This window comes from Melospiza georgiana, chromosome 5 (genome assembly GCF_028018845.1).
Source record: "Melospiza georgiana isolate bMelGeo1 chromosome 5, bMelGeo1.pri, whole genome shotgun sequence".
Classification (NCBI taxonomy): domain Eukaryota; kingdom Metazoa; phylum Chordata; class Aves; order Passeriformes; family Passerellidae; genus Melospiza; species Melospiza georgiana.
In genome coordinates this window covers 33,446,288-33,474,057 of record NC_080434.1, presented here as the reverse complement: position 1 = coordinate 33,474,057, position 27,770 = coordinate 33,446,288, and the positions used below count along the sequence as shown (strand labels likewise).

At 42.1% G+C, this 27,770-nt stretch overlaps 3 protein-coding genes across 4 annotated transcripts in view; 2 read left to right on the top strand and 1 right to left on the bottom strand.

Annotated features, from left to right (window-relative positions):
• Nucleotides 1-3,568, bottom strand: part of NAA15 (N-alpha-acetyltransferase 15, NatA auxiliary subunit) — a 34,928-nt gene extending 31,360 nt beyond the window's left edge. Inside the window, exon 1 of the mRNA XM_058024061.1 lies at nucleotides 3,450-3,568. Coding sequence (XP_057880044.1) covers nucleotides 3,450-3,503 — 54 coding nt within the window. The 5' untranslated portion in view covers nucleotides 3,504-3,568. The remainder of the gene's footprint in view (nucleotides 1-3,449) is intronic.
• A 448-nt stretch (nucleotides 3,569-4,016) lies between these two features.
• Nucleotides 4,017-6,724, top strand: NDUFC1 (NADH:ubiquinone oxidoreductase subunit C1). 2 transcript variants are annotated; one of them, XM_058024286.1, is made up of 4 exons: nucleotides 4,026-4,136; nucleotides 4,872-4,975; nucleotides 5,784-5,863; nucleotides 6,561-6,724. In XM_058024286.1, coding segments are annotated over exons 1-4 (246 nt in total). In that variant the 5' UTR covers nucleotides 4,026-4,075; the 3' UTR covers nucleotides 6,562-6,724. The 2 variants fall into 2 exon arrangements, with proteins under 2 accessions (XP_057880270.1, XP_057880269.1); XM_058024287.1 differs by lacking the exon at nucleotides 6,561-6,724 and having other exon boundaries at nucleotides 4,017-4,136; nucleotides 5,784-5,864.
• Nucleotides 6,725-7,735: 1,011 nt separating this feature from the next.
• MGARP (mitochondria localized glutamic acid rich protein) lies at nucleotides 7,736-27,549 on the top strand. The gene is made up of 6 exons (XM_058024044.1): nucleotides 7,736-7,896; nucleotides 9,293-9,396; nucleotides 10,470-10,572; nucleotides 14,690-14,971; nucleotides 24,831-24,879; nucleotides 26,408-27,549. Exons 1-5 carry the CDS (start codon nucleotides 7,812-7,814, stop codon nucleotides 24,875-24,877), a joined length of 621 nt encoding a protein of 206 aa, XP_057880027.1. The 5' UTR covers nucleotides 7,736-7,811; the 3' UTR covers nucleotides 24,878-24,879; nucleotides 26,408-27,549.
• The last annotated feature ends 221 nt before the right edge of the window (nucleotides 27,550-27,770 follow it).

The window sequence follows — 27,770 nt, the reverse complement described above, 5'->3', positions numbered from 1 at the left end:
AAAAATACTCGCACCACCTCAGCCTGCCAGAACTCCAAGAACTTCATCCTGATGTTTCAAGAGACTGAAAAAACTCTTCCACAAAATATATGGCTCTATATTTAATTTCTCTTCAACACCTTTTCAATAAATATATTTAACTTCCACATCCAAAGAAAACTTGAGTATTGTCTTTGGGATTTGTGAAATAAAACTGAACATCATTGATGAACTGTTCCTGACCAGATACAGCAGATGAATAATTTGGCAAAATTCCAGGAAGGGTTAAGGAATGTTCATCAGCTACATTTAATTAAAAATCAGTCAATCTTACATCCTACAACTACTAGTTCTACAGTTGATACTAGGGGGGTGGGGGTAGAAGGAAATGGAATACATCTCTTTTTCCATTACTTCATAGTGTATCCAGCCTTATGTGTATCAAAATGCCACCTTAACCATTCCTGTGCTCTGTTCACTATTCTACCCTTTCCCCTGCCTCCACCTGAATTATTCTGCAGTAATTTCTGGACTGCCTAGAAATTATGTGTGTTCAAAAGAATCACAAAGACTCAATTATTTTAGATGTTCAAATGTTGATATCCACTTTTGCTCTAAATTCCTCAGAATCTCTAGGCAGTAGAGCATCTACTTGTAGACATAACAGCAAATAGTCAAAACTATAAAAAATATATGAGCTAGACACTTTTATTTTAAATGGAAGTGCAGGTTTAAGGAGAACAGTGATTGCTAATCCTGTGGGTGTTTTTTTTTATTCAAGCTAATTATGCAGATCTCTTTCCTGCTGTACTACAGGAACTCTGAATTGTAAAATGTCTTTCAAATGGAAAAATGTTTCTATTAGAAACTCCACATGCCTGTAAAGTGACTAGAAGAGATTAGTCTAGTTACAGTGTGTTGAACACACAAAGTGTACACACTTCTGAACTCAGAATTTGTCAGGTAAGTGGAAATGCTGTCTTTGAGCAAACCCCTACACATGAGAAAGGTACTGACCATGCAAGACGCTTACTACTGAACCAACAAAACAACCCAACTCTAAGAGCTAATTATTGCCCTTTGCTATGCAAAGCTGGGCAGGTTGGTAACATTTGTGCTACAGGTATATATATCTTAAAAAAAAATAGAAAATGAGGCCTCAGGAATTGAAAACACACACAAAGCACATTGAAAAACACCCCAACTTTATGCTCACTCGCAAAAATACAAGGCAGTTATCCACTCAGGTCCTGTGTTTATTATCTCCACGGAATTCAGAACGGGAATGGGTTTATACCTCTGTTAACAGCCTGTGTACCAGCAATTCCGTGTCTGTAAGGTATTGCATCCTTTCAGTAACCCTTGGGCCAGTTCCCAAAGCACCTGCTGACAAACCTCACGCAGGCACACTGCACAGGACACACGGCCTGGCTGGGCCAGGAGGCACCAGGGGTTTACCAGGACCAGCTCCCTCCTGGCTCAGGGCTGCCCAGGCAGCTCCTCCTGCTGCTTCCTAGAGAGCACCACACGGCGTGCCAGAGATACAGGGGCTACAGTCTCCAGAAAACGTGTACAATGAGCAGAGGCTGCAGCATGACAGAGGTGTGAAGGGAAGAGGGAAGGCACACAAGGGAAGTCATTTTTCTTATGGTCTGCACTCAGGACTCCCTAAAAGATGTCTCACTGATTCAAGTCAAACACATAACTAAAACTTCACAAAGCAGGGTCACTATCTGTAGCAGGACATACAAGCAGTTCATTAGCAAAACTTTCAGTGTGATGAAAACCAGCTTTGAGCCTTTTCTATTCACCACGTGTTATAAAGATACCACATCAGAAGGCAGTCTTAAATACCAGACTGCACATCTGTCTCCCAGGCTCATCCCTGTGAGACACAGGAAAAGCTCACAATGATACAACAGCTTCAGCCTATCCAGACACCTCAGAGTCCACGATTTTTATTAAAGACCTTCAGCTTGAAAAAAAGCTTACAGACATCTGCTTGCACTGGGGCACACCTTTTCTAGTCTTAATCAAGCTTTGAATGCAAGGCTGCTGAGCCAGCACTTTCTCTAAAGACACTCTTTTTCCTTATTTGTTCCTGCCCTCCACACAAGTACTCAGACACATCCAAGCAAAGGGAAAAATTAAAAAAAAAAAGGGAACAAAAAAACCAACCAAACCCGCTCAGACTGAAACAGGGAGAAGCTCCTTGATTCAGTGTACCCTGTAATCACACAAACCCTTCTCAATGCAAAGGAGGATGGATCACTGAGCAGCAAGGCAACATCTGCCCCAGCCCATAACACATGAAAAACCACACTCAGTACAAGGTCATACCAACTCGAAAGCATGACTGAATCTTTTCAGAGATTTATAGTTCATATTTACTTTTTAACCCTAACTGAAACTGAATGTCTTACGGCCACATGGCTGTGCATAGGGCTTTCTAGTTCTACATGCTCAGTTTCCACAAAATATTTTGGAAACAGAAGTGACAGAAGACTGTACACATCCCTCCCACTTAAGTGGCAGAAGTTTACAGAACCTTAAGAGAGCTGTTGCTCCAAGAGGACAACAGTACTCATCCTACTTCTGATCTTCGGAATGACTCAAAATAGTAGCCTAAGTCTTTCTGAAAGACAACATGAGATTTTTAGACTAAACCGACTTCTTCTGAGAGAAAGCAGCTTAATCTGGATCCAAAATCTGGTAAATAAGTCCACTGAAGCTGCTCACTAACAAACTTAAGACACTTCCAATTCAACCCAAGTCCTTAGAAAGATAAATGTCCCAGCAACACCGCATGAAAGCTGAAACAAGTTCCTTAAGATGTAGCTGAATTGGGCCCCCTTTGCTGGTATTAGGACTGTAGACCACCTTAACCTTATTTTGAAAACCAGGCTTCTCGCCTAAATTACACTGAATGCTCTCTCATCCATATGCCAGCCGCCACCCAGCAAAATCGATTTACAAATTTCCATAGGAGCTGGCTGCAAATTAAACTTCAAGAAGACTTCAAAACCTTCATCCTTCTCCACTTCCTCCTTCGAAAGCCATCTTCTTACCGACCAACAAACATGATTATTACCTACAGCAAAACAGTGAGTTATAAAAGAAAGCAAAAATAAAAAATGAAGCGAACCCAGGGTGGGTGCTCGGCAGGACAGCGGCTCTGCAAGGCGAGCGATGAATGAAGCGGCGGCGGGGCATTTCCCGGAGCCCGGGGTGCCTCACCGCGGCCGGCGCCGGGACCCGCGGGGCGAGCGGGCGGACGCGGCGGCCCCGGCGCTGCCCCGGCCGGGCGGGACGGGGCGCGGGCGGCGCTGGCCCCGGCTTGCCCCACCGGAGGGAGCCGCGGCCGGGGCGGTGCCGCCGGGACTCCGCTCCCCGCCGGCTCAGGGTACGAGCCGGGGCCTCCTCGACCCGCTCCCCGCCGCCGAGCGCGGGCCTCCCGCTCCGCCACTCACCAGGATGCGCTTGAAGAGCGCGTTCTCCTTGGGCGGCAGGCTCACGGACGGCATCCTCCCCGCCGCCGGCTCCGGCGCCGCCAAGGGGTTCCGAGGAGGAGACTGAGTGGGCGGGCGGGCGGGCTACGTCCCGTCTCCGCCGCTCGGCCGCCGCCGCCGCGAACCTCGCCGCTGGAATTCCGCCGCTGCCGCCGCCCGCGGGCCCGGCCCCTCCCGGCCCTTCCCGCTCCTTCCGGGCCCCTCCGGCCGCCGCGCGCGCCGGGCTCCCCGCGCCAGCCCCGGGCGCGCTCACGTGGTCCCGAGCGGCCGCCGAGCCGCCGCCAAAATGGCAGCGCGGCGCTTCCCCAGCCGGGTCACGGCGGCCGCGCGCATGCGCCGCGGCCCCGCGCCGGCCCCGCCCCGCCGGTTGTGTGCGCTCCGCCGCCGAGCCGCGGCCGGCCCGGCGTGGTTTCGGAGCGGCGGCGCCACTGCCCGGTGCCGGCGGCGGGCGGGAAACAGCGGAGAGCCATCGGGCTGCGCAGGGCCCGCCGGCTCTCGCCCGGCGGAGCTCGCCCGTCCGGGCGCCGGGGCACGGGCGGGGCGGGGTGGTCCCACCCCCGCGGGCGGAGCCGCGTCCGGTCGACAAGATGGCGGCGGGCCTAAGGGCGGTGAGGCGCTGGAGGCTGGTGGCGGCACCGCCCAGCCTTGGTGAGCGGCGGTGGCGGGAGGAGGTCCCCTTCGGGGCAGGCTGGTGGGCTTCAACCCGGCCCGGCCCGGCCCATTGACCTAGGGCCGCGGGAGCCGTGCTGCCTGGTCAGGCGGCGGCGTCCCCGTCAGCCAGTCCGCGTCTGGCGGTAGAGGAAGCTTCGTTGGTAGCTTCTCTCCTTCTACTGTTTTTAATCGAAGCCCATTAGCTATTTTTAAATCTTTTTTTTATGTGTTTTAAGTTGGTGTTGCTTCCAGGCCGGGGGAGGGCTCACCGTGTCTCGCCGCGGTGGTGGTGCCGGCCCTTCCCTGGCAGGCTGTGCCCGTAGCGCGCTCGATTAGCGGGGATCGGAGGCGGGAAAGGCCCGGGGCTGGGGGCTTCGGGCAGGGGACTGTGAGAGGCATCCTTATGGAGCAGAAGATGCGGGGAGAAATTGTTATCGTGGCTGGGGAACGGGCAAAAAGCGCTGCTTTGAGGTGTTGGCAGCCCGCCCGTCCCCTCTCCGGCGGGTCAGGGAGCGTGTGCTGCGGGGATCCTGCGAGCGGATCGGCTCGTTATGTTAATGTTATGTTGATGTTATGTTATGTGTAAGTGTTATGGAGACCGCTTCATCATTGCATTCGTTCGGGATTTGTTGTTGTGGTTTGCTATTTTCCCTGATTGCACGGATGTCAGTAAGAACCTGATAGTCTAACCCTGAGTAATATTAATGCATTTGTAATCTTGTGCCTTTTTAGCTTTTACTCGTTCTGCATTTGTTGTGAAAAAAGTGAATAATGCCCAACCGAACTGGCTGCGAGTTGGCTTGGCGTTTGGCACCAGTGCTGCCTTGTGGGCTCTCGTAAGTGTTTTCATTTGGTTTTGTTGAACTTAACTATTCCTTTAAAATCATAATAGTGACATGAATGCAGTGACTGCAAACTATTGAGTTTACTGAGGTAATGGATGGTCATAGCAGGTCTCAAATTTGAAGCATGATTATGTTCATTACTTATGTTTTCCCAGCTTTAAGTTGTGCTCTTATTTTAAGAAATGAACAACTTCTTAAGCTTCTCTCTGTTGCAAACAGAGAATTAATTCTTCAAGCCTGTTGGATTAATGCTTTGGCGTTGTTTTCCCCATGGTCTTTCCAAAAAGAGAGAAGACCTAGGGATGTGCCCAGATAATGTTGTATTTATCACACTACCAATGCGTTCTCACTTTTCAGCTGGTTAAGGTGGTTTTAGCTGATTTCAATGGATTAAGACCCCTTTTTCCTGAGCAAAGTGCAGATGTAAGATACTTCTGTTTCAGAGAATTCACAGACTTTGTGGTGTTAAAGCAAGCAGGGTGCAGTAGAATCGTGCAGGATCAACAGCACTCCCCATGGTGACAGTGTTTTCAGGGTGGGATGGGTTCCCTTTGGGGTTTCCCCCTTTTTTGGGGGTGGTGAATTCATTGGCAGTGGTCAAGAGAAAATGTTTGTCCTACGAGGCATTGTTCTCACACCTTTTTCAGTTGTTAATTTAGATATGTTGTGTTCTGGACGGTCCCAGTTACATACTGGTTTGCATGCTGTTCACAAATATTTCATATTCTGCAAGCTGTCTTTGCTGTCTGGATCCAGCTGTGAATTGTATAGCTGTTTATAATATTCTGCCCTTTTATAGCTTATCAAGCAGCACAATGAGGATGTAACGGAATATGAAAGAAGAAAAGCGAGAGCACATAAGTGTAAACAATGTTCATAGTAAGTATGCACATACCAATGCTTTTGACTTAGCTGAACACAAATGATGAAGGTCTTTGACATCTTTTGGAAGTCAAGATACTGAACTGACTTATAGTCTTCTTTTTTTCCTCAGTACTTCGCATTTTGGATTTTACTATTCTTTTAAATCATTCCCAGCTTTAAAATGATAAGGTGGCTGATCTGTATTTTCATATACTCACTTGTGTGTGTATTCCCTCTTAGCTTTCTGTCTTGAACATGCAAACTCTTAGAAAATAACACATCTATTACAGTGTCTGCAATGAATAAAAGTTGTAAATTGAATACCTTATAAATGGCTCAGTGGCAAGGAAACAAGAGTGACTAATGATGGCTTATCTTTTCATCTTGGTTTTTCTTTTAATGTATGTACAGTGGGGTCTGTTCCTGTAGATGTGCATTATAGGGCAAAGTGTATGTAGTTATTGTCCCCTTTTCAGTAAAAAAAAACATCATTTGTGTTTCTGCCAGCTAAGAAGTCTTTGGGGATTATGGCCTCAGAGGAATTAACATGAAAAAAATCCTTATACTACAGAAAACCTTGTGGTGCTGTGGTTATTTTTCCCCATAAACATTCCTCTCCAGGTAAAAATGCAGGACGTTATGAGATGTTTCTTGCCACTTTGATCACATCTATTTGTCTTATTGCTAGGATTTTTTTCTTTTCTTTTCTTAGGCTGATGACATGGTCACAAAGAGACGTGCACTACAGAGCCAAGTGTATGTGGTTGTTGTCCTATGAATAAATGAGCACAGAAGAAGTAAAAGGTTATCTAATTACTTGTATGTTCATACATTTCATGTGCATAATTAAAAATAAATTATAAAGTCTAGAAGAAACCTGAAACTACTTTCTTTACCATTAATATTTCATTCTGCTGGTTGAAGTTGTTTTATGTTTTCATTTCCATTTCTTAGTTTATCAGTCTTATTTTCAAAACTGCCTTTGCTATTCTGGAGGGTATATTATAAAATTAAACATCAGTTCAGAAGAAGTTCAGTAAATGTTCCAGAAGTGTAGTCTTGCTCTGCCATCACTGTCACTGCTAAATTTATAAAATAAGCAAATATAAGAATAGGATCTGTATAAATGCTAAAATCTGCATTTTCCTGTGAGCATTTTGGGGACTGGCCGTTCCTGAGAGGTGCCCCCAGGGAAGGACTGCCCAGCCCGTGTCAGTGTTGGGTGTGAGCTCTGCCTTCTGAACGCTTCTGCCCTCTCTTCGCGCCTCAAGGTCAGTCAAGGACAAAGGCTGGGAAAAGGCCATCGTGGCAGAGTGTGATGGCATTAGATGATCATTAGGGAACAAAGGAGCTTTGTACAGAGAGAGGAGGGGAAACAGGGCTGCTGCCCAACAATGTAGGTAGGACAAGGAGAGCTGCACAGGTCTGACCCGGAGACGCCCTGCGCTGCGACAGTCCGCATGGTCCCAGAGCAGCGATTCACTACACAGAGCGAGCGTCTCACTGCTCGCACCGAGCGCCTTTGGCACCGTGCCTAACCCGAGCGCCCTTCGCCGTCAATGTAGTTGACTTCTTCTTTGGTTTTGTTTTTTCTCTTGGACAATTTCCTTTTTAAGTGAAACAGTAGCTCCTTCCTATCTTCCCTCTCCTTGGTCCATGCCATCCCGTTATCCCGGGTCAGTCGTTGCGGTCGGTTCCGAACGCCGCTCCCTTGCCGTGGGGCGGGTGGGTGTCGCAGCCCCGGCCTTGCGCAGCGTGCGCGCCGCTTCCCCCGTCCCGCCGCAGCCGGGGCTCCGCTCCGTCCCCGCCGCCGCCGGGGCACCCCCGGCCGGGAGCGGCGCCCAGGTGCGCGGGGCGGGGCTGCGGCTCGGCCCGCCCCCGCGGCACCGAGGCGGGACCGGGCTCTGCCGCCGCATCCCCGCCGCACCGGCAGCGCAGAGCCGGCTCCGTTCTGCTCGCCACCATGTCCCTGTGCAGGGCCGCCTCCCAGGCGCTGGCCGCCCGCCTGAGCAGGGCTCCCGCCGCCGCCAGCCGCCTCAAGCAGCGTGGTACGCGGGGCCGGGCCGGGCAGCGCTCCCGGGATCCCGGGATGGCGGGACGGGGCGCGGACCGGGAGGCGGCGGCTGAGGGGATGCGCGGCGGGGGCGACGCGGGGCCGGGACAGGTGCGGCGGGGGCGGACGCGGCTGCTCGGTCATGCTGGGCTCCGGCATGCTGGGCTCCGGCACTGGCTGCTGCAGAGCTCCGCCGGCAGCCGAGCTGGCCCGGGACCCCCTGCCCCCGGCCCATGGCAAAGCGGAGGCCGCTGCTGCCTTCCCTTCCTTTAAAATAGCGGGTGCATCCCCCCGGTAGGGCAGCCCCAGCGGCGGGGCCCCGGCAGGGAGCGGGAGCAGAGCCGGTGCGCCACAACCGTGGCTTTTGGCGCATCAGGGGTTGTGTAACCGCTGGCAAAAAAAAATCTGCCAGCCGCGTTGGGCGATGGCAGCTTGCTGATCACTGTCCTACAGCTGGCCGCCCCGGGGGGAGGGTTAAGGACACACTGCTGCTGAACGAAAATATAAATGTATGCAAAGCCATGAGGATGCCCGGCTATTGGAGAACAGTCTGAGAATTGTGTCATGAGACAGATGATGCTAAACATAACCTAGCACACCATGGCAATATTTTGACATCGGGATTATTTTTGCAGCTGTCAATTGCAATGCCCTGAGCTATTTTATTTTTCATGAGCGCTTTTTCAATGAGACATTTCTCATCTGGGATCAAGTCACAAAATTCCACAGAAAGCTTTGTTGACCAAGAGAATTACGTGTGGTTTTCATGGTTATCTTTTTGAGGTGTACGGATGAATCCAAGACTGTAGTAAGAATCAGTTTATAACAAATGAATGGGTAGCACTGCTGTTACAGTTAATATGTATCAAGTCAGGTAAAAAACTCTGTAGTTCTACCTCTCTGTTGGCTCTGTTGGCCAATTCATGAGATGAAGGGTATGGATCAAAGTGTCAGCAGTCTGAGAGTGAAAGAACGTGAATTCGAATGAAAAAGCTTTTTAAAAAATTCCCTGTTATTACCCTGAAGAGAGAATTCATTACTTCTGCTGATCATAAGGAATAAGGACAGATAATTATTTTACCTACCTTAATCAGGAGCTTTTTACATTCTTTTTTTTATTAAACATTCCTAAGTCTATATAGACTGTGCTCAGAACCTGGAAGCTGATGGTAGACTACATAGTTCACAGAAAAACACCTTTTAGGAAGAGCTCAGCCATGGAGCACCACACCCTGTGTTACTCAGTCATAAGATACATTAATATGCATCAACATCTGTTTTTATAACCTTTTTGAATCATCCTTTCCCATACAGGGTTCAGGTTCCATAATTCATTTTTGTGATCATATTTTAGCAGCACTTTACATCACTTTCCCTAATGGTTTTTGTAGCGCCTCCTCGCCAGATGTCATCTGGGAGCGTTCCTGGCTCTTCTAGAGACAGCATGATGATCTATCTCCTTGCTGGTGTTGCTGCTTTTGGTGGTTTATTTTATGTAAGTGTTTGGGGATGGAGCTGTGTGTGCTTTCTGAGCTGGCATGGTACAAGGTGTGTGCTGGGTTAGAGCATGGTCAGGATGCAAGCCATCAATGAACACAGATATTGCAGCTAAGTGCAGCCTAACTTAGAAATCAGCTTAAGAGGATTTAGTGAAGGTGAAAGCCTATTGCTTGCCTGTTCTACTGTTACTTTGATAAGTAGTGCTGGGTCACTCTTAATGGAAAGCATGCTTAAAACTATGTGAAATTAATGTTTCCAAAGATTGAGTAGGGCACCTGTCTCTAACCCCTTGCCTTGTCTTGTCAACCAGAAACACTTGCAGTGTTTCGAAGTGGGCGAGGCAGATGTGAAATAAGCAATCTGAAGCTGCAGGGGGAAGATACGAACCTTGTTAATGTGGGCACAAAAAAGGAAGATAACAGCATTAGTTACTGCAAGGAAGCATGTTAAAGTTTTGGAAGCATGTTAAAGTTTTGGAAGCATCTGGTTTTGTTAAGCTTTTGGGTAACCATTCTCCTCCCTGCTTCTAAATGTGTCTGATTTTGTGCTTCACATCCCTAAATCCTCCGTTCTACAGCTTCCCTCTACCCTCTCCCCCAAGACCTGAGATAGTGCCTAGCACACCCCAGAGAGGTACATATGTCCCTGTCCCACAAAGTAATCCTCTTGAATGGTAAGTAGCTGTTTGTTCAAAATATCAAGCATGTATGATTGCATTTCTGGATGAATAACATAGTATCTTCCTGTCACATTTTTACCACATTACAAAAATAGAAATCATGATGTAATTAGCTTTTAAAAAGCTGTTTTCAACTCCTGAAGCACTGCAGCACTTCAAAAGCTGCATGGTATATTGTATTTGCTTTCTAACAATGGAGAAATATGAAATACATAAATATATTCATTTAGTAGATTATTAATTTTTTTAGCCTATCTTAGGATAAATTTTATATGGATTTTAAGATGAGCAGTAGCACTTGTTTAAAATCCCTTCTCTCCCTCTTGCCTCTTTCTGTTTGGTAAATTTGTAGGGATGTAGCTGTAAATTCAGGTACAATTCCCTTTCAGGCCTACAGAGTAGTCAGTTCACCCCGCAGCAAGTTTGTTGAAGATACAAATATTCTTCGTGAGAGAGCCGAGGAGCAGAAAAGCAATCCTTTGTCAAGAAAGGGTGAGTTGAGCTCCTTTCTCTTGTTCCCTGGATACTGGAGGATTTGGAACAGATTTCTATATTGTCTAATCAGGCTTTAGCACTGTCCACGTCCTTGTCTGAACTGCGTGAGTGGGACTGAAGACAGAGGTGCTTGTACAGTATTGTTCTGCTACAAAGCTCCTGCTGCACGAATTTTGGTAGTGGCCTTAATGTTCAGGCATTAATCTGGTCTTTGGTCCACCTGTGGAGTCTCTTTGAATGGAAAGAGTTGATGTGTGAATACTATTAATTGTATAATGGGTATTTGATTTACTGGAAGCTTAATGAAACTTGACTGAATACATAATGCTGTCAAAATCAATTTTGTTCTTTTGTTTTTAGTGGGGGGGAGAAGATAATATCTTTTCTTAGTCAACAGGTTGGCTTCAGGCCACATGCCATCAGGAAATACAGCTCAATAGAGGAAAAAACCTACATAAAAAAAAATTAACTTGCATCGATTTTTTTGTCCTACAACCTTGATTTTCTCATTTCTAATTTGGGGTTAGATGAAATGCAGGCATTACCTAAATGTATAGCAAATCCTTACTTAGCTCTTCATGCTTGAATAATTAGACTGTGTTAGTTCAAATACTTGTAATGGAATGTTGTCCCTGTCTACATCAATTAGTGTTAACTGATGTTAATTTCGCACTAATGTAAAAGGTAGAACTTTGGCAAGTATGGCCTTGCTAGGAAAAACAATTAGGAAAATTTCTTAAGGATATTTAAATATTTTTTTGGTTGTTATTTAAAAGAAGCATTGAAGCCAGAGCACTTGAAGCTCTTCCTTTTTTTTTTATACTGTTGGCTTCTAAGAATTCCTTTAATATATTTGCATGCACACAAAGAATACCTTTGATTAAAGTATCAGGAGTTTAAATTTTGTCTTCAGTGTGAGAGTATGGTTTAAATTGTCTGCCTCTATAATTATTCCTTTAGAGGTTGTTAGCCTTGAACTTCTACAACACATACTTTAGTTTCAGAACATTAAAACTACAAACCTTAAGATTTAAAGTAGTAAGATACCTTAATTTCCAAAAAAGAAAGCAGTTTAGTTTTAAAACTCAATTGTTTAAACAAATGCTGAGAATTCAGCCACAATTTGCAATCCTTCGTTGTCCCTAAAATAGAAAATGTAATGAGGACCAAAGTGGATCTCTCCCAGGGACCTGGTGTCCTGCTGTTCAGGACAGAAGTGAGGATTACCCTCGTTACATTCTGACTGCCATAGCTGGGAGAATGGGGAAGCACTAAGCAAACCTTCCAACATACTCCCAGAGATGTCTCTTTTCTCCTAAGGTGCACTTCTGCAAGGTACTGAGTTCTGGCCCTGGCCTCTCCACTTGCTGGAGTGAAATACCCACAGCACTGAGTGCTCAGCAACCGCTCTTGGGTGCTCTCCAGACATCCCATCATCTGCTGCTTCATAAGTCACATCAATGTCACAACCAGTGGCAGATGATTGCTGCCTCCCTTTTTATTGATAGTAAGAAGTCCAAAATGTTTCTAAGGCCATTCAGGGAATACAGTTGAAACTTGTTTCCTGTATTATTTTCAATATTTGACTTCTGAATAAATGCTCAACCCAGAGTTTTTAGTTGGACTTCTGAGTAGTTAATTCCAATTCACAGTACAAAACCACTGTTGAATCAGCTCCTTTTTTAAATCCTTCTTCATTCCCAGCTGTGTACACCCAAAAGAACAGAACTTGAAGAATGAGCATCAGTTCTGTTCTTACTTTTCCTACAGAATCCTCTGTGTGCATTCTGAAAAGAGTTATCACCCTTCTTCCTCCCCTTTTTCTCCTGTTCCCTGCATAGTCATATTTTTGTGTTTACCTTGTCACAGAATGCTGGAATAGCATTGCTTTTCCCAGAAGTGCCTTTGCAGTTTCTTTCCCTGTGCATTCTTTAGAGTCAATCCTTATACTTTTTCCCAGTAAGCATTGCTGATAAGAGCAGTTAAAAATTCTGTTCTCAAAGTATTCTGGTATTTTTTTAGGGGCACATTAAATCAAGCTTAAAGTAAGGTCTAAAGCAGAGCTGGCAACCATATGAAGTGATGGATAGAAAAGCAGTATGCCAAGCAGCATGTTCATGGCATATTTACTGCCTCTGGTAAAAGAACTTCCTAGGTGGAAGAACTTAATGCTGGAGAGCAGCTGATCAGAGATTCTTTTGATAGGATTTTTGTGATTTCTCATGTGGGGGAAAAATTCTCCCCTTGTGCCTGAACCCAAAATGTCTATTACAGAGAACTGTACATAGCAAACAAGTCTGTCAAAACAAGAGAAAGAATTATACGAGGGTTCTTTGTTTATTAGAGGGTTGAAATTATATTTAATAGTATTTTAATTAATGATAACAGACATTTAGAAAGAGATCTGATAGCAAATTTTCTGTGGCTCGTTTTAACTGAAAGCTACTCTCAAATTAGGGAGGGATTTAAAAAGCCCCTGAAGAGGCCTGACTCAAAGTAGCAGTAAAAAATCTGGGACATCATTTCAAATGTAAAATGATGTTTGGCTTGCAGGATGTTCTCCTTGCTTATTTAGTGAGTTTTGTCTTCCATTTGTTGTTCGTGTCCTTTAAGATTGTTCCTGATTTCTTTCTTTTTTCTCTATGACTTTTCTTTTTAACTTGTTGCAAGCTGATTCAATCTTTCTAATCTATACTCTGCTTTTACACTTTCCAGACTTTCTAATCTATGCTCTGCTTTTACACTTTCCAGACACAAGGGAAATCTCTTTCCAAACCTGAGGAAGTTAAATACAAAAAAAGGACAATCGTTTACCATTGAGTACATTGCAGCCTACCTTGGGATGACTTTGTACCTTCTATTGTAAAACTCCATTTGTGTGAGACTTTTAAAGAACTACCTATGTTTGCAAGGCCAAACCATATTGAGCTTATTACTGAATCTGCTTTGTAGAAGGCAGTTCTGAGATGGAGAAGCTGGCTGTTCTGAATGAATGCACTCGATATTTGACTGTCCAATAAAGTGTACTGAATGCTGATCTTGGCTGTTAGCCTGTTCTTTGTGTGATGAATTAAGGGGTTTTGAAAACAATGTTTTCTTAAAGGGACATGATCAGGTTGCATAATGCAAAGTTTTGATTTTTACCGAGCAATGAATGGACTTGTCTTGAAACCTGAGCACCAAATTATAGGCTTTCACTGGCATAAGAAGACCAAGAAATGAAACTGGTCTGTTTAGTTTTTAAACAGATACAAAAGAATCAAACAAACTCTGACTATGTCTCTTTAAGCTCTTTTGTTTCCATTCTCACATAGTTGACACTTTGTTACAAACTTATTTCCAGTTCTATTTTTTTTTTTTTTTTTTTTTTGCATCTTGAGTTGGTTCTAGTGGTGAACTTGTGATGTACAGTTGGTATATAACTTTTCTTTTGTGAACTTGATATTAGTGCATGTTTGCATGGTGGTTTAGCATCCCTGTTGCTTTGTGCGGTTAGTTTTTCATGACTTGTCTCAGCTGAATTTGAAGTGATGCATGACTGGGAAACACTGTTTTTCAGGTCCTAAGGAGTTGGACCCATAGTGGTGTAAACAAGTCTTTAAAAGGGAGTTGTGAGTTGTAAAAAGAAAATAGTCATAAGTGGTCATACATCTAAAAAGTGAGCTCTGACCACTTGAAATTAGCAAGTTATTTTCTATATAAGACCAAATGTCTTATTCCCCACGTGGTAATTCCACAGAGTCGTGCTCCCTCTGGCACTTGTGTGTGTACCACCACTGGCCCTCTCAGCAGAGTGCTTTGAAGCAACACTTGACACTGTCCTTTTTATCCTTCACTGCTCCCCCAATGCTTGCTTTAAGCCACAGTTTCTTTTCTTATCACTGAAACGTGTAATGAAATCAGTAATTAAGAATATGGTTTCCTCTTCTTAGTTTTTTGATGTCACATTAGACAATATGGGGGATTAATTATTGATCTTTTTTGTTAATTCTGATCCCAAATCTTAGCTTCCCACTTCAAATTTAACGAGGATGATGATGATAAAAAGTATTTGGTGAATTTTTTGTTGCATGCATGCATTTTACTCTCTTTATTGTATTGAATGAATCCTTAGAAGGTGAAGCAGAAGAGGTGGATGAGGTCACTGGAGCAGAGAAGGCCACAGAAGAGGCTGAGGCAGCAGCTGCTGTGGAACCTGCAGCACAGGAGGAGAGTGCTGGACACACAGCACAGGATGAGAGTTCTGGGGTGCCCCCAGAAGCTGGAGGGGAGAATGACTTGCTGGCTCCAGAGGAATCCCATGCTGTGGAGGAGGCACAGCAGGAAGCTGCTGCTAATTCAGAAGCTGATGCTAATTTGGAACTTGCTGATAATTCAGAAGCTGCTGCAGTTCAAGGTTAATTTATGAATGTAGTTCTTGAGTGTGTGTGTGTTGTGGGTTCTAAAGCTCTGCCTCTTACAGAACACTGAGAATGAGCATCAGTGTTCCTAATGGAGTTTGTCCTGCAGTGAAAACTAATTCAGGCATTAAGATTGACTTATCATGAGCATAAGGTAATTAAGTTTATTAAATCAGTGTCTCTAAAAGCATCCCACCTCTGGCACCAGAGTTACTGTCTAAAACAAGTGGAGTCAAATGTTTTATTTCCCTACCCCATCCTATTTCTTAAGATATTAAGTTGAGCTTATAACGTGATCAGTTAAGCAGTTGTTTAGTGACGTAGTTCTCAAGGGTTTTTTAAGGAATCTAAACTCTTTAGTTCACTAGCCACTCCAAAGATATTCACACTGAATAATTATATCTGTTCTATCAATGTAATTTAAACAGGATCTTGCATAGCAAAGGAAATGCTGTCATGGTCTCAATTCTAAGGATATATTAGACTAAATTTTCACAATACAATAAAACTTCAAATTGTTGTTAAACACTGAAATTGGTAAGTGGCAAAACATTCAGTATTTTGAGCTGTCAGGGTGTTTGAAATATTTTGGTTTATTGTGCTTTTCAAAAAATTGCAATAATACAAATGTAAAACTATCCATAAAATGTGCAAGATACAGGATTGTAATTTAATTTGTCAGATTTTAAAGTATTTTTTAAAATTTTCTTTTTACTGCTAGTCTTGAGAGGATATGTCTAAAACACAGATCAAACTGAGATTAAAAAGATTTTGACTGCTAATCTATGGCGTTTATCACAGTACCATCAAAGGCATTAGCAGATTTGGAATGATTTTCACTTTTTTCTTGGTGACTCCGGTGAGGAATGGATGCATCTTAATTGCCTTTTTAACAAATAAACTTGAGAAATAGTGCAGCACTTCTGATTGCTGAGTTTTATGAAAGGTCTGTGTATGAATGTGATTTTAATTCAAATGTGATTAGTTCCTTTGCTTGTCTCTGAAACCATCTATTACAAATAACATTTTAAAACAATTCCTAGTGTGATCCGCTGTAATACAGTTTATAGAAAGTAGAAGTAAGTACCTTGGCTGTGATTATTACTGCTTACATATAGAAATATTTATAAGGTAGTAGTTAAAATACCTAGAGCCCTAAAAATTTCCATTTCTAAGGAAGCAGTCTGTTTTATGTTAAATTTGGTGAATTACAGCCATTAAGAGATATGTTTAAAAATGTATTGCAGCATTTCTTGCTCTAGAGAGCAATTGCAAAATTTCCCTTTAATTTCCTAAGCACTTGCTTGTATCTGGAGGTGGTTGTGTATTCCTTTGACAGCGCTTATCTATGAATAACTGCCCATGGTTAGATAAGGTAGGATTTGCTACATGGTAAATATTTCTGCCACTTCAGACAGCTTACAATGGTACCTGCCTGGAATGTTCTCCTTGCCTCAAGTTAGGCAATTTACAATCCACAATTCCAATCTGGAATTCTGTGAAATACTGTTACCAAAATGAGTACTGAACTATGTTCCTCTGTTCCCAAGGTTTTAACTTCCTCTAAATTCTAATTCTCTCTACCTTTTTATTGCTTGAGCTGTCACTCTTGGTTACTGGTTAAATTCCTGTTGCTCTCCTTTCACAGTGTAGTCTGTGTGTGGGACCATAAATTAAATTTTTCTTCAGACAAACCAAATGCTGTAAAATTCACCGATTGGCAAACTGCTATTTGGATTAGGCATCTGTGACTTCTGGTGTTTGGGTTGCCACCATAAATTCTTCTCCAACTCCAGTATTGAGGCTTGAGGTTCTGGCATTATCAACTGAAATAAGAGAAGCAATTAGCCCCAAACTGTGCTTTCCCAGATTTCTTCCTGACTTCACTAACAGGTTTTTTCCCTATTCTTTAAAGTATTGAAGGACATGGTCTCTGTTTGTTATTTCCAAGGCCATTTGAGTGAGTGCCTGGGTTTGGGGAGGATTAGTGAGTGAATTGAATGTGCCAGTGTTTTCCATGCTGAGCTTCAAACACGCTGCAATGGCAGCTGTGTGCAGCCTAGAGAAACAAGTGGAGGCTGCTCTGCACAGGAGCTGCTGCTCTGGGACAGGACTTTGCTGAGCCCATCATGCAGTGGTGCCAGGCAGACAAAAGCACCTGATAGAATCAGTGCAAGCTGGCTTGGCTTGGTGCACTACCAAATTCTGGGTGTGCTGACACTGGTGGTACTTAGAAAATTACTGAAGAGTCCTCAGGGTGATTTGCAATTGCTCATAATTATTGAGAGGCTTTCAGAATGATGTTGCTCAGTAGAACATGCACACCATTCTAGGCATCTGTTTGTGTGAGGTGGAGGAATGAGCACTTCTTCCCTTTACTGATTATGATAGACTGATCTAACTAAATTAGGCCCTCAAAAGTTGAATTATGTAAATATTATCATATGGGGAAATATCTGTATCTGGAACTGCTGTTGGGTAGTTCTGTTTCACATTTATCACTTTCTTTGATCTGTCTCTTGGACTGCTGCACTTACCTGATTGCCATACACTGGCCACTAGTCTCTTCTTCTTCCTCCTGATTTTCCTTCATAAAACTGAGTTTTAGATGAGTCATCATAGCATAACTGGAAAATCTCTGTTGGAAGAAAGTGAATAATATTTAGAAAAAAAATTCTGTAAAAGTTGTGAGCGTTGAAGAGCTCACAAGAGCTGAGAGTTGAAGACCCAGCTGGTCCATGGAGAGTCTGTTCAGTTTTGATCAGCGTAGCCAAATAGAATTTTACAGCATGCACTGGGCTGGGGAGGAAGATTTGGTAAAATGGAAAAACCCCTAGAAGTTCCCAGCTGAGTGCAAACAAATAAGTGGGAGAGAACTGCCTAAAACAACTGTCTTCCTATTTGTCTATTCTAGAACAAGGGGGCAAGCAGCTTCTCAAAAATGGTAGAAGGACATACAGTGAATAGTAATGCCTAAATGAATGTCACTATTAATGAGAAAATAGATGCTTTTACTAGTATTAATAGCTCATTGCCAAGACTTTAAAAAACCCTTAAAAAATAACTGAATGTATTTAAATTGGAAAGCAACAACTCACTTTGTACAACAAAATCTGTTAGCATTTAACTTACTGTACATAGTATTACCTGTGTTTGAAATTTTCCTGTAAATACAACCACCATTGGAATATTTTTAGTCTCCTACTTTAGAGAAAAGACAGCAATAGGGACCCCTTGCTGTTTTCCTATGGTGGCAGTTCAAACCAGAATGGGAACGATGGGGATTTTGAAATTAATTTTTGGGCAATGTTTCCTGTAGCAGAGAAAAACATCCTTTTCAAACAGCAAATTTGCTCCTTTAAAAACTGTGGATAAAGTGGATAAAACTTGATGCATTACTTTGTATGAGGAATGTTAAAGAAAATATCTTGATTAGAAGTGTTTCTAGAACTCCCAAACAATTTAATACATCAAATTATTAGGGTGCTTTTCATGCACATGGTTTATATTAACTTATGCTAGTTTTCCTTGTGATCCATTCCAATCAGTAACTAAAGATTGTTCCATGTTTAAAGCAAACAAACAAACAAACAATGTGAGTTGCTTCTCATTGCTACAATTCCATGCTACAGAATATAAAACAATATTCTTGAAATGTCTGAGGTATTACAAACTATTCTGGATTAATGTGACATGCGCTGGTATGCTTTTATTGTGACCATTATAGGGATCTCTGAATCTTTTTCTAATAAACGACTGGAGAATAAACTCTCTTCAAGGGAACCTTCTGATCATTAGTAAGAGCTAATGAGGCTTTTCTTGGGAGCTAGTGACCTACATCAGACACAAACAACCTGTGATGTGCTTGGCTCATTGAACACGTTTCTCTTTCTGTATGGAGTGGTGAAAATTTTTATTCTTCACAATGGGCTTCATAATGCCATGATTTAGGCTCTCAGCTAGACTTCATGGATTTTTATCTGGATTGCTTGTGGATGGCTTGCAAAAAGGAAAATATGTCATATTTGTGTAGTGGCAGGTTTATGAGAAATCCCAGCTTTCCTTTGCTCATCATTTTCCCAAAGACCTTGGGCTCTGAGCCTTTGGTTTGTGTTTGTCCTATGGAATATCTGGAATGCCAGAGGGACTGAACTCCTGATGCCCATGGGCTGGAGTGAGGGAGGGCTGGGGTTGAGCTGCCCTCATGTTGTGTCCCAGTACCAGCGCGATCAGAGCAGGTGGTTCCACACACAGCTCAGCAGCTGCCAGCCACGAGTTCCTGTCCTGTGCATTCAAGGATGGGAACGATCAGACTGAAAAATAATCAGTGCTTTTCTAAGTAATTGTTCTTGCCTTGACTCTGCTTGGAACTAAAACGTTTATTTTTCCCTGTGTGGAGCTCAAGTGCTGATTTTACAGTATTGCACAGAGGCATTAGTCTGTGGTCAAGCACCCAGGACCTTTTTTCTTTTTTAAGGCCAATGTAGGTGTAAAGTGGTTTTCCTTTCCAAGCAATAAGTTGAGTAACTTGCTTGGAACCAGATGATTCCAACATCTGGTTGGAATCCTAAATGTTCACTGAATAGAACGCCAGAGAGGAGACAGAGAACATTTCAGATGGTCCTGAGAGACACTCCTGGTGATGGGATGTTCCTGATGGGCGTCTGCAAGCCCTCCATGCTGAGCTCCCTGGATCTTCCTGGCCAATGGCACCTGAAGCACTTGGTCGTGTTACAGGGACAGCTGCATAGCTTTGCCTGTTTTGTCCCAAACTGTATCAGTGATTATTATTTCCCCCTGTTTCTTTTGATGTGGTTTGAGCCCCCATGAACAGAGGGAGAAGGTGTGGAGCCCAAGCTTCTTGTGCTCTGTTTTGCAGGTTTTCTCAAAGAAATCCTTGAATTACTTTTCCAACGTGACAGAATTTGACTCTTTAAAAGTCAATTCTATTCCACTGCCAGTTTTCCATTAGCAGGTCTTTAAACTATTAAAATGAACCAGGAATATTCTGCTCTGCTTATCTTAACATTTCAGGGGACATCCTGAGACCTTCAATGGACCTGACTGAGGAAGCTTTCTGTAAACAAAAGCATCATATTCTAATGTGAGATGGTCTCTAAAAGACTGTAAATAAAATGCTGTTTCTAATTTCACAGTTAAATTTGACTTTCCCCCTCCTCCCTGCCCACCTTTGGAATTGTGTGTGACATTGGTTATGCTACAGGCAGCTTGAATTATTAAAGCCTTGTTTTGCACTCCAGCTTTGGTTTGCGTGCTCCAGGTGGATTCCATTTGTATGATGCTGGATAACTTGTGTTGTTTTAGCTTTATAAAACCAAATTCTTCTGCAAAGAATATTTTTAAAGTAATTGAACCTGGTGTTTGGCATTACAGATACCAGCCTCATCTTGACTGCCTAGAAAAAAAATCATCATATGAAGGGTACTGCTTCAAGTAAAGTGATTCACTCAGAAGAGTGTATTTTTAAATACCTTTAAAAATTGCAGGATACCAGTGCCTGTTTAATTTTTTTTTGTTGTTGTTTCTAGGTGGAAAGATCACTTTTAAATGAATCGAACAATTAGGATTAGAATCAAAGTATGTTAGCTTTAAATGGGTTGGTAAGGAAATGCAAAACTGAGGGAAGAAATACAGGCTGAAGTCCTGAGAAGGCTGGGTTATCTTGTATAACCTCATTATAAAACTTCTGTCGTGCTGGAAGGAATCCTCACCTCTCCCCAAGCAAGGAAAAGACTGAATACAGCTTTCATTTTAAAATCTGGAACAGCTGTCTTCTTAATCTCTTATTGTAAATCAGGAAAACATACTTAGAAAACCATTTAAAAATACAAGGTAGAAGATTAAAATCCAGTAAGATTTAAAAAAATAATATACAAATTAGTTTGTATCTCTTCCACCTCCTTGTTTCAAGGTCATCTTATATCATGTTTTCTACTGGGTTGTAGGACATGATTGCCACTGTAAGCTGGCACTAGGGCTTTACATCCCAGACAAAACCCCAGGCTGTTTCTGCATAAAAACTGCCCCAGGAAAGTTGGAAAGCTTGCTTTAAAAGCTTGAAGGCTTTTGGGGAAGAGGCTGTGCAAGCAGTAGGATCTGGGTTCTGGGAGTCAGTGCACTTGCATGGGATTCCCTTTATTATTAGCAGGAAAGTCAGTCTGGGTGTGTTATTTTTTATTATCAGCTGCAGCAGGGATGAGTCAGTCACACAGGGCACACAAGTCCCTGCTTATCTTGTCGCTCTGTTCTGCTGAGCTCACAAATTTTCACACAATTCAAACTGACCATCACGAGCATGCAGAATCACCCTGCATTTGAGCTGCTTTCCACTCTCAGAGCTGCACAGAAGTGTGTAGCTCTGCACTCACTCTCAGGGCTGCAAGTTCAGAGCTTGTAAAAATTGTCTTTAAAGACTGCAGGAATTACTGCTTTACATAGGAAGCAGGTTTTCATGGGTTTTCTTTCACTGAAATTATAAGGATGGTTTCCTAAAAATGACATTTCTAGGTGAAATGTTGTATATTGTGCTAATAAGCTACTGGAGCTTCTTGCCCAGCCGTGTTTTGTTCCTGCTAGTGCAATTTGGGAGGCTGCATTTCTTCTCCACATGGTTCTCTCCTAAAGCAGAGGAGCTCAGGACTGCCTGGGAATTCCTGTAGCTCTTGGGGATGCTTGCCCTCAAAATCCCTGCTGTGTCCAAGTCCTGAGTGCTTTGGCAACAGCTGTTGGTGCAATACGCCATGCCGCGTGGCTACAGTTAGCAAATGTGATTAGTTTGACTCCTCCAAGGCTTTAAGTCCTTTTCTATTGTCTTTTGTTGAAACACGGGAAAGTTAAGGTCCTAATTCAGACCTGTAAGTGCTATGGTATACCTAAATGCCTGGCAAAATTGAAGAAACCTGTAGCCAGCAATACTGGAATGCAGCTACTTATCCCAGGAGAAAATTGAAAAATAGCCAGTGAAAAAGCTCAAGAGAAAAGAAATAAACTTTCAGGAAAAAAATATATATATGCAGAGGGTGAGATTTTTTGCTAGCAATATAGCACCTTGTATGAAACTGTGAAGTAATCCTTGTGTATACTGTAGAGCAATATTTTGTAAATTCTGTAGAGTAATAGATCCTGCTAGGATGGGGGGAATCATAGCACACCAAATGAAGCAGGAATATAGTGAAGCCATGTAACTCCAGTGCTTTTGATGAAGGATATGTGTGTGCAGGGGGAGGTTTCCCCCAGAGAATGAAGAAGGAGCCCAATGAGTCCCACTTTTGTGGATATGAAGGGAAACAAAATAATTTGTGGCAGGATGTAAATTGTATGGGTCAGGATGGAATTATCCCTTGGCTGAGATCCATTTGGCAGGAATGCTGCAGGTGGGTGTTTTGGTGAAGATGTCAAGGAGCTGGAGTGGTATTGTTCTATAAGGATAATACAGCAGCTGGGCATTCAGTGGAAAGCATAACATTAAAATGCCACGTGTCCTCATTGCAGGGAAGCAGTTGAACAATTCAGATTGTTTTGTTAACTTACAGCCTGTGGAAATTGTAAGAAATCTGGCATAAACAGACAAAATGGATCATAGTCATCACTGCATGAAGAAATGCAGGGACTTCAGGTTGTCAAACTAATCATCATTCAGGAAACAACACAGAACCCAGTGAAGATGCTGTAGCTCCTCTACAAATATTTTGAAAAGAATAAAGAAGCCTAATATTTTAGTATTTGAACTAACAAAAGTTAGGAGTGATTTTAGTTACCTCCATTATTTGCTGCAGAGTTCATGAAAGCCTTATTAACAATAATTTAACAGACAGAAAATCCTTCATCCAAGGATTATGGAAAATGAGTCACCATTGTACCAGGCAGAGATTAAAGTATCTTGTATGAAATAGGGTGTTACTGCAGGATTTTACATGGAGCAATTGCAAGAGATTAAACTGGATTGAAAAACTATGAAATGCATGCAGATTAAAAAAAAGAGGGTGTGAATAGCACTGGGAAACAGGGAAACACAAAGGAGAAATGCCTAAACTCTGTCACACTTTGCATATTTTTTGCATTAGATTGCCTTTCTGATTGCCATAAGGTTCAGACCAGAGACAATTTTTTCAGTACAAGTGGTTAATGTTTGGTTTTAAGGCAGGTATTCATGTAGAAGACAAATAAACACAATTCCCATCCAAAGGAAATGAGGTTTTGTTAAAAAGCAGAAAAGACTGTGGTGCTCCCTCTAGTTGCCTACTGATCTACTCTTCTTAGTGCAAAAGAAATGAGAATACTCACAAGGGAAAAAAAATTAAACACTATCAGCCAGAGAAAGAACTTTTGGCAATATAAGCTGAATGTTTGATGCTATAAACTGAAACCTAGCAGCTTGTTACCATAGCGAATATGTGGCATTACATCAAGTATTGCTTGCTGTAAAATATCTAAAGTTCCAAATTTCAAATGTACTATTTATATTGCATGGCTTTTCCCTATAAAGGCAAAAGTGCCAATTCCTGAGCATTTCTTTTCCTGCTGCTTCTTCAAAATCCAGAAAGCATTCTGAAAAGTAAAGTGAAATAATTGATGTTCAGAATATGCTGTATTTAACTAGGGTGATGTGTTCTCTGTATGGAGACTGCCTACTACTAAATATTACCTGTTACAGGCTTTTTATAGAGACAGACTGCTTTATGCTTTATGGAGTGTTGAAAAATGGCCAGCTGGCCATTGCAGCCTGAATCTTCAGCCTGATGCTAGAATATTTTTACATTAAAACTACCCATGATGTCTTTCCAAGGTTATGTGTAGTGTAGATGTAATGTCCTACGAATTAGACAGAAATCAGAAAACAAAGCGACAGTATCTGCAAGAAATAATTTATACATTAGAGAATATTTGCCTATGTCTATATACATGAAAATAGTTCCATCTGTGGTGCAGTAGAAAGAGGCTGCTAAATTTGATCGTGGCAGTGGGGTGAGCTCAGCGCCCTGCTCAGTAAGTGGCTGGATGTGAACTTCATTAAGAACAAAAAATTCCCCTTGTGCTGTATACAACACATTTTATCAACATCTGCCTTGATTTGAAAGACAGAATTTTCCTAAATTTCATTGGTGTAAAGAAAAATATGGTGCATGATTATATTGTTCTATCTTAGGGAAGCAAACCAAATCTGTAACTTGATATGAAATCTTAGAAGTGTGGTTTCACCAGAAAAGTCAAGCAGGTTCTAATATCTTAGAAAAGGTAATAAATCCTTTGGAAGTAGCAAGGGTGTACACAAAAAAAAAAAAAAAAAAAAAAAAAAAAAAAAAAAAAAAAATCCCAAAAGTATTACTTGCAATGCAAAACTCACAAAAAAAGGGATCAGAAAGATGAGGAATTAATTAGTGTGACTAGCAAGCAGTAAAATAATTTTTAGAAGAATTTTGCCTCTCTAAACCTAAAGTTAGAGCTGAGCTGTCAGAATAGATTGTAAAAGGTCTTATGTTAGAAAGTGTGAATGGTATGAATAAAGCTTGCAGTGCTTTAATGCCACTATAAACAATCTGATAAACAATTGCTTTTGAAGTTGAGTGATGTAATTGAATGCAAAGAAAAATGTGTGTTAGAATCATCACTGTTGAGATTTTAAGCAGGAGTTTAGAATGGTCTGGCCTCTAAACTCTTTTAAAATTAGAATTAAAAAGATAAAAGGAAAATTGCCTGCATACCTAATATAGCTTTGTAAATTCTATCCCTTTAGTCCAAGGATGCTTTGGACTAAGGGAAACAACTTGGTTAACTATTTGCCATTGAAGAAATAATTTCCAGTGTTTCTCATTGGTATTTTGTCTCCATTTGCAGCTTCTGACGAGGAGAAGACAACTGAAGAGGTTGCTAAAGAGCCCTAAAGGTACACAGTACAATTGCAGCATGCGGTTTTCTGCTCTTCACCCATCTTTTGTTCTCAGTTAGTGGCAACTGCAGTATGTGGTAAATGCTCATGCACTGTTATGGTGAAATTGTATTTCTGCTCTCAACAAAAAGTAACTTTATTGAAGTATTTCTTATTTTTTGGGAACAACTGCCGGCATCTTTAAGGGGCTAGGGAGCAAATCCTATATAAATTGTCACAGTGTGTGTTTATTTATAGCTTTATCTTAGTCCCATGCAAACTGGATAAAGACCTGAGAGTTGTAGCTTTCTTCCAAGCAAAAAACGTCCTTTGGATATTTGGTTTAAATTATATGTGGCTACTGGACTTCTGGAATATTGTTCTATACAATAAAGCAATAGTCCCCTGCACTGTTTTATTTTAAATAAATTCTTTCGTTATTAGTCTCTCTGCACTTGCAATTTGTGCTAATGAAAAATACTGAATATCCTTTCTATTTTGCTAGTGTCTTTCTCATGTGGCTTTATCTATTATTTTATTGTCAGAAAAGTTGCAAGCGTGTGCCTCTCAAGGTTTTTATTTTTGCTCAAACTGAAAGCTAAGAGCACCTTAGGGTACCACATCAGAAAACCAAATGACCAAGAAATTCTTTCTGCTCTGGAACACATAAATGTTGTGGTATAGAGAAGACAAATAGATGAAAAAATAGATTAATCTCCTACTAGTGTACAGGTTTACTCAATTCTGCTTCAACTGCTTGGACTCTTTTTGACAAAAAAAAAACTTTTTAAGAGTATAGCAACACGAGTTTACAAAAGGGTCTCTTTTTTTTTTTTTTTTTTTGGTGGTTTTTTTGGGGGGTTTTTTTGGTGTTTTGATTGTAAACATTTTGGAGTATGAAGCTCAACTCTGACTTTGCATTAAAACACATCGTACTTTTTAAGGAATTCAAGGCAAAGAAAATGAAATTAAAAGAATGTTGACATGAGAATCAAATCACTATCTAGCTAACTTCTTTAAAAAAATAACTGCTTATTTGGTGAAGGGATAGAGGAAGTAGTAGTGGATTAAATCCTCAGATACAGCCCTAAACTGATGCTCAGAGCATGCCTGAGTAAAGATGTTCAGCCATTCTCCTGAGTGTGGCTATTGGGCCCCTATTGATGCTGCTTTGGAACTACTTGTATCAGTAATCTCAGCACATACAACTGGTTTACCCTGTGCTTAAATTTAAGCATGTAACTATTTGTAGAAGTCCAGCATGCAGGGGAATTCACTTGTGCCTGAGCCATGTGGGTGAACGTGAGGGATTCCTTGGAACTGGGCTCTGATGATGGCAGCAGAGCGAGTTTCCCTGAGCCATCAGACCAGCATGATTCACACATCAGTGCTGTGTGTACTCTGTACTTCACTGTAACCTGCAGTCAAAGTCACAGTGTGCTTTGAATGTTTGCAAAGAAAATGACCTGCTGAACGGTGTCTGTTGCTAAACACCATTTATTGCTGCTTACTCTAAATGAGATTTTCTTTTTTTCTTTTTCCCCAGTAAGCAGTGTGGACACCTTTGGGAAGTTTAATGCAAATATTTGTAGCAATCAACCAGCTGATTCCTGTGTGAAACCTCATCATACTCTTCCTTGGAGACATCAAAGAAACTGTGCAGTTTGTCCTACCACACACTGGCCATTCTGGCCAGTATTATCCAGTGCTGCAAGAGATGAATTGTGCTGCCTAGAGAAACGCTTCTGTGACTAACAACTCTGCTGTAGAGAGTAGCATCCAGCCAAGCCACTCAGCATGCCCTAAATACCTGTGCTAAGAGAAGCAGTATGATGCCAGATGAACTCCTTCTATGTCATTGCTGTCCTGATGTGTACATTGATTTCTTCCTTTTGGCCCAAACTGTTGTGCGTAGTTATACATTTGTAACATCCCATGCTAAAATGTAAGCAAAAGGTTAAGCCAAAATATTATAAAAGTACCTGTTAGCATTTTTAAATTAGATCACAGGGAAAATAACAACGTGTTTGCTCCTGAGTTTGGATTTGTGATTGTGAGCATAGGGCATCTGGCTGCACATGACCTCATTTTCCCCCTGCATAAACATTTCAGATGCTACCACTCCTTGCACAGTAACATCCAGGAGTAAACCCATTGCAGCCATCACAGAATGGCAATGGTTCTAAACCAGAGCCAAATAAGTCAAATAAGGTACATAATGTACTATTTGTATAGGAAGTGTGTTTCACAAGGTGTGTCTGACTCTTCTCTTCGAGCAGAAGTTTGGAAAATGTTGAAAGAGAAACAACAGCATCCTCCTACACATGGCACAAAGCAACCCATGCTCCTTCCCCCATCCTAAAGCAAATTACAATAGTGTTCCAACAGAGATATAGCCTATTGCTCCTGGATCTACTTAGGAATAACTGGAATAATGCAGAGGGAAAAGCAGGCTCCCAAGCTTCAAGAAGACAAACCACAGCCTTCTACTTGAAGGATAAGGCCTCTGTGATTAAAAGCAATTTGTGTAGACCAAGCTACTGGAATAAAAATCTTAGATTGATATTTTGTTGGACAAGAGTCTATGTTTGTCTTGTGGATTAAAAATGCTGTGATGGATGTATGCACTTAAATGTTCTATTTATTCATTTTCATTAATTCCTAGTAAAAGAAGCTGTTTTAACTGGATCTAACAGTAGGGTTTCTGGTAAAATGTAAGCTTTTCTGAATGGCTCTTTATCTCTGGAACTGCTCTGGTACATGGCAAAGTATGTTAGCCCTCTGAACAGCTGCCTGAATGACTGATTCACAAACTATGGTTTCCAAAGCTTTTCGTCCTTTCCATTAAAAAAAACAGTGAGAGTCCCAAAACAGCCTGTCCATGCTTTATGCCACAGTTCCTCTTTTTT

Bases quoted from the DNA above. Each gene is read 5' to 3' on its own strand.
- NDUFC1 (XM_058024286.1), top strand. From the start codon at position 4,076: ATGGCGGCGGGCCTAAGGGCGGTGAGGCGCTGGAGGCTGGTGGCGGCA. The intron at 4,137-4,871 runs GTGAGCGGCGGT...GTGCCTTTTTAG, and splicing joins GGCGGCACCGCCCAGCCTTG to CTTTTACTCGTTCTGCATTT. The intron at 4,976-5,783 runs GTAAGTGTTTTC...GCCCTTTTATAG, and splicing joins GTGCTGCCTTGTGGGCTCTC to CTTATCAAGCAGCACAATGA.
- MGARP (XM_058024044.1), top strand. From the start codon at position 7,812: ATGTCCCTGTGCAGGGCCGCCTCCCAGGCGCTGGCCGCCCGCCTGAGC. The intron at 9,397-10,469 runs GTAAGTGTTTGG...ATTCCCTTTCAG, and splicing joins CTTTTGGTGGTTTATTTTAT to GCCTACAGAGTAGTCAGTTC. The intron at 14,972-24,830 runs GTTAATTTATGA...CTCCATTTGCAG, and splicing joins AGAAGCTGCTGCAGTTCAAG to CTTCTGACGAGGAGAAGACA.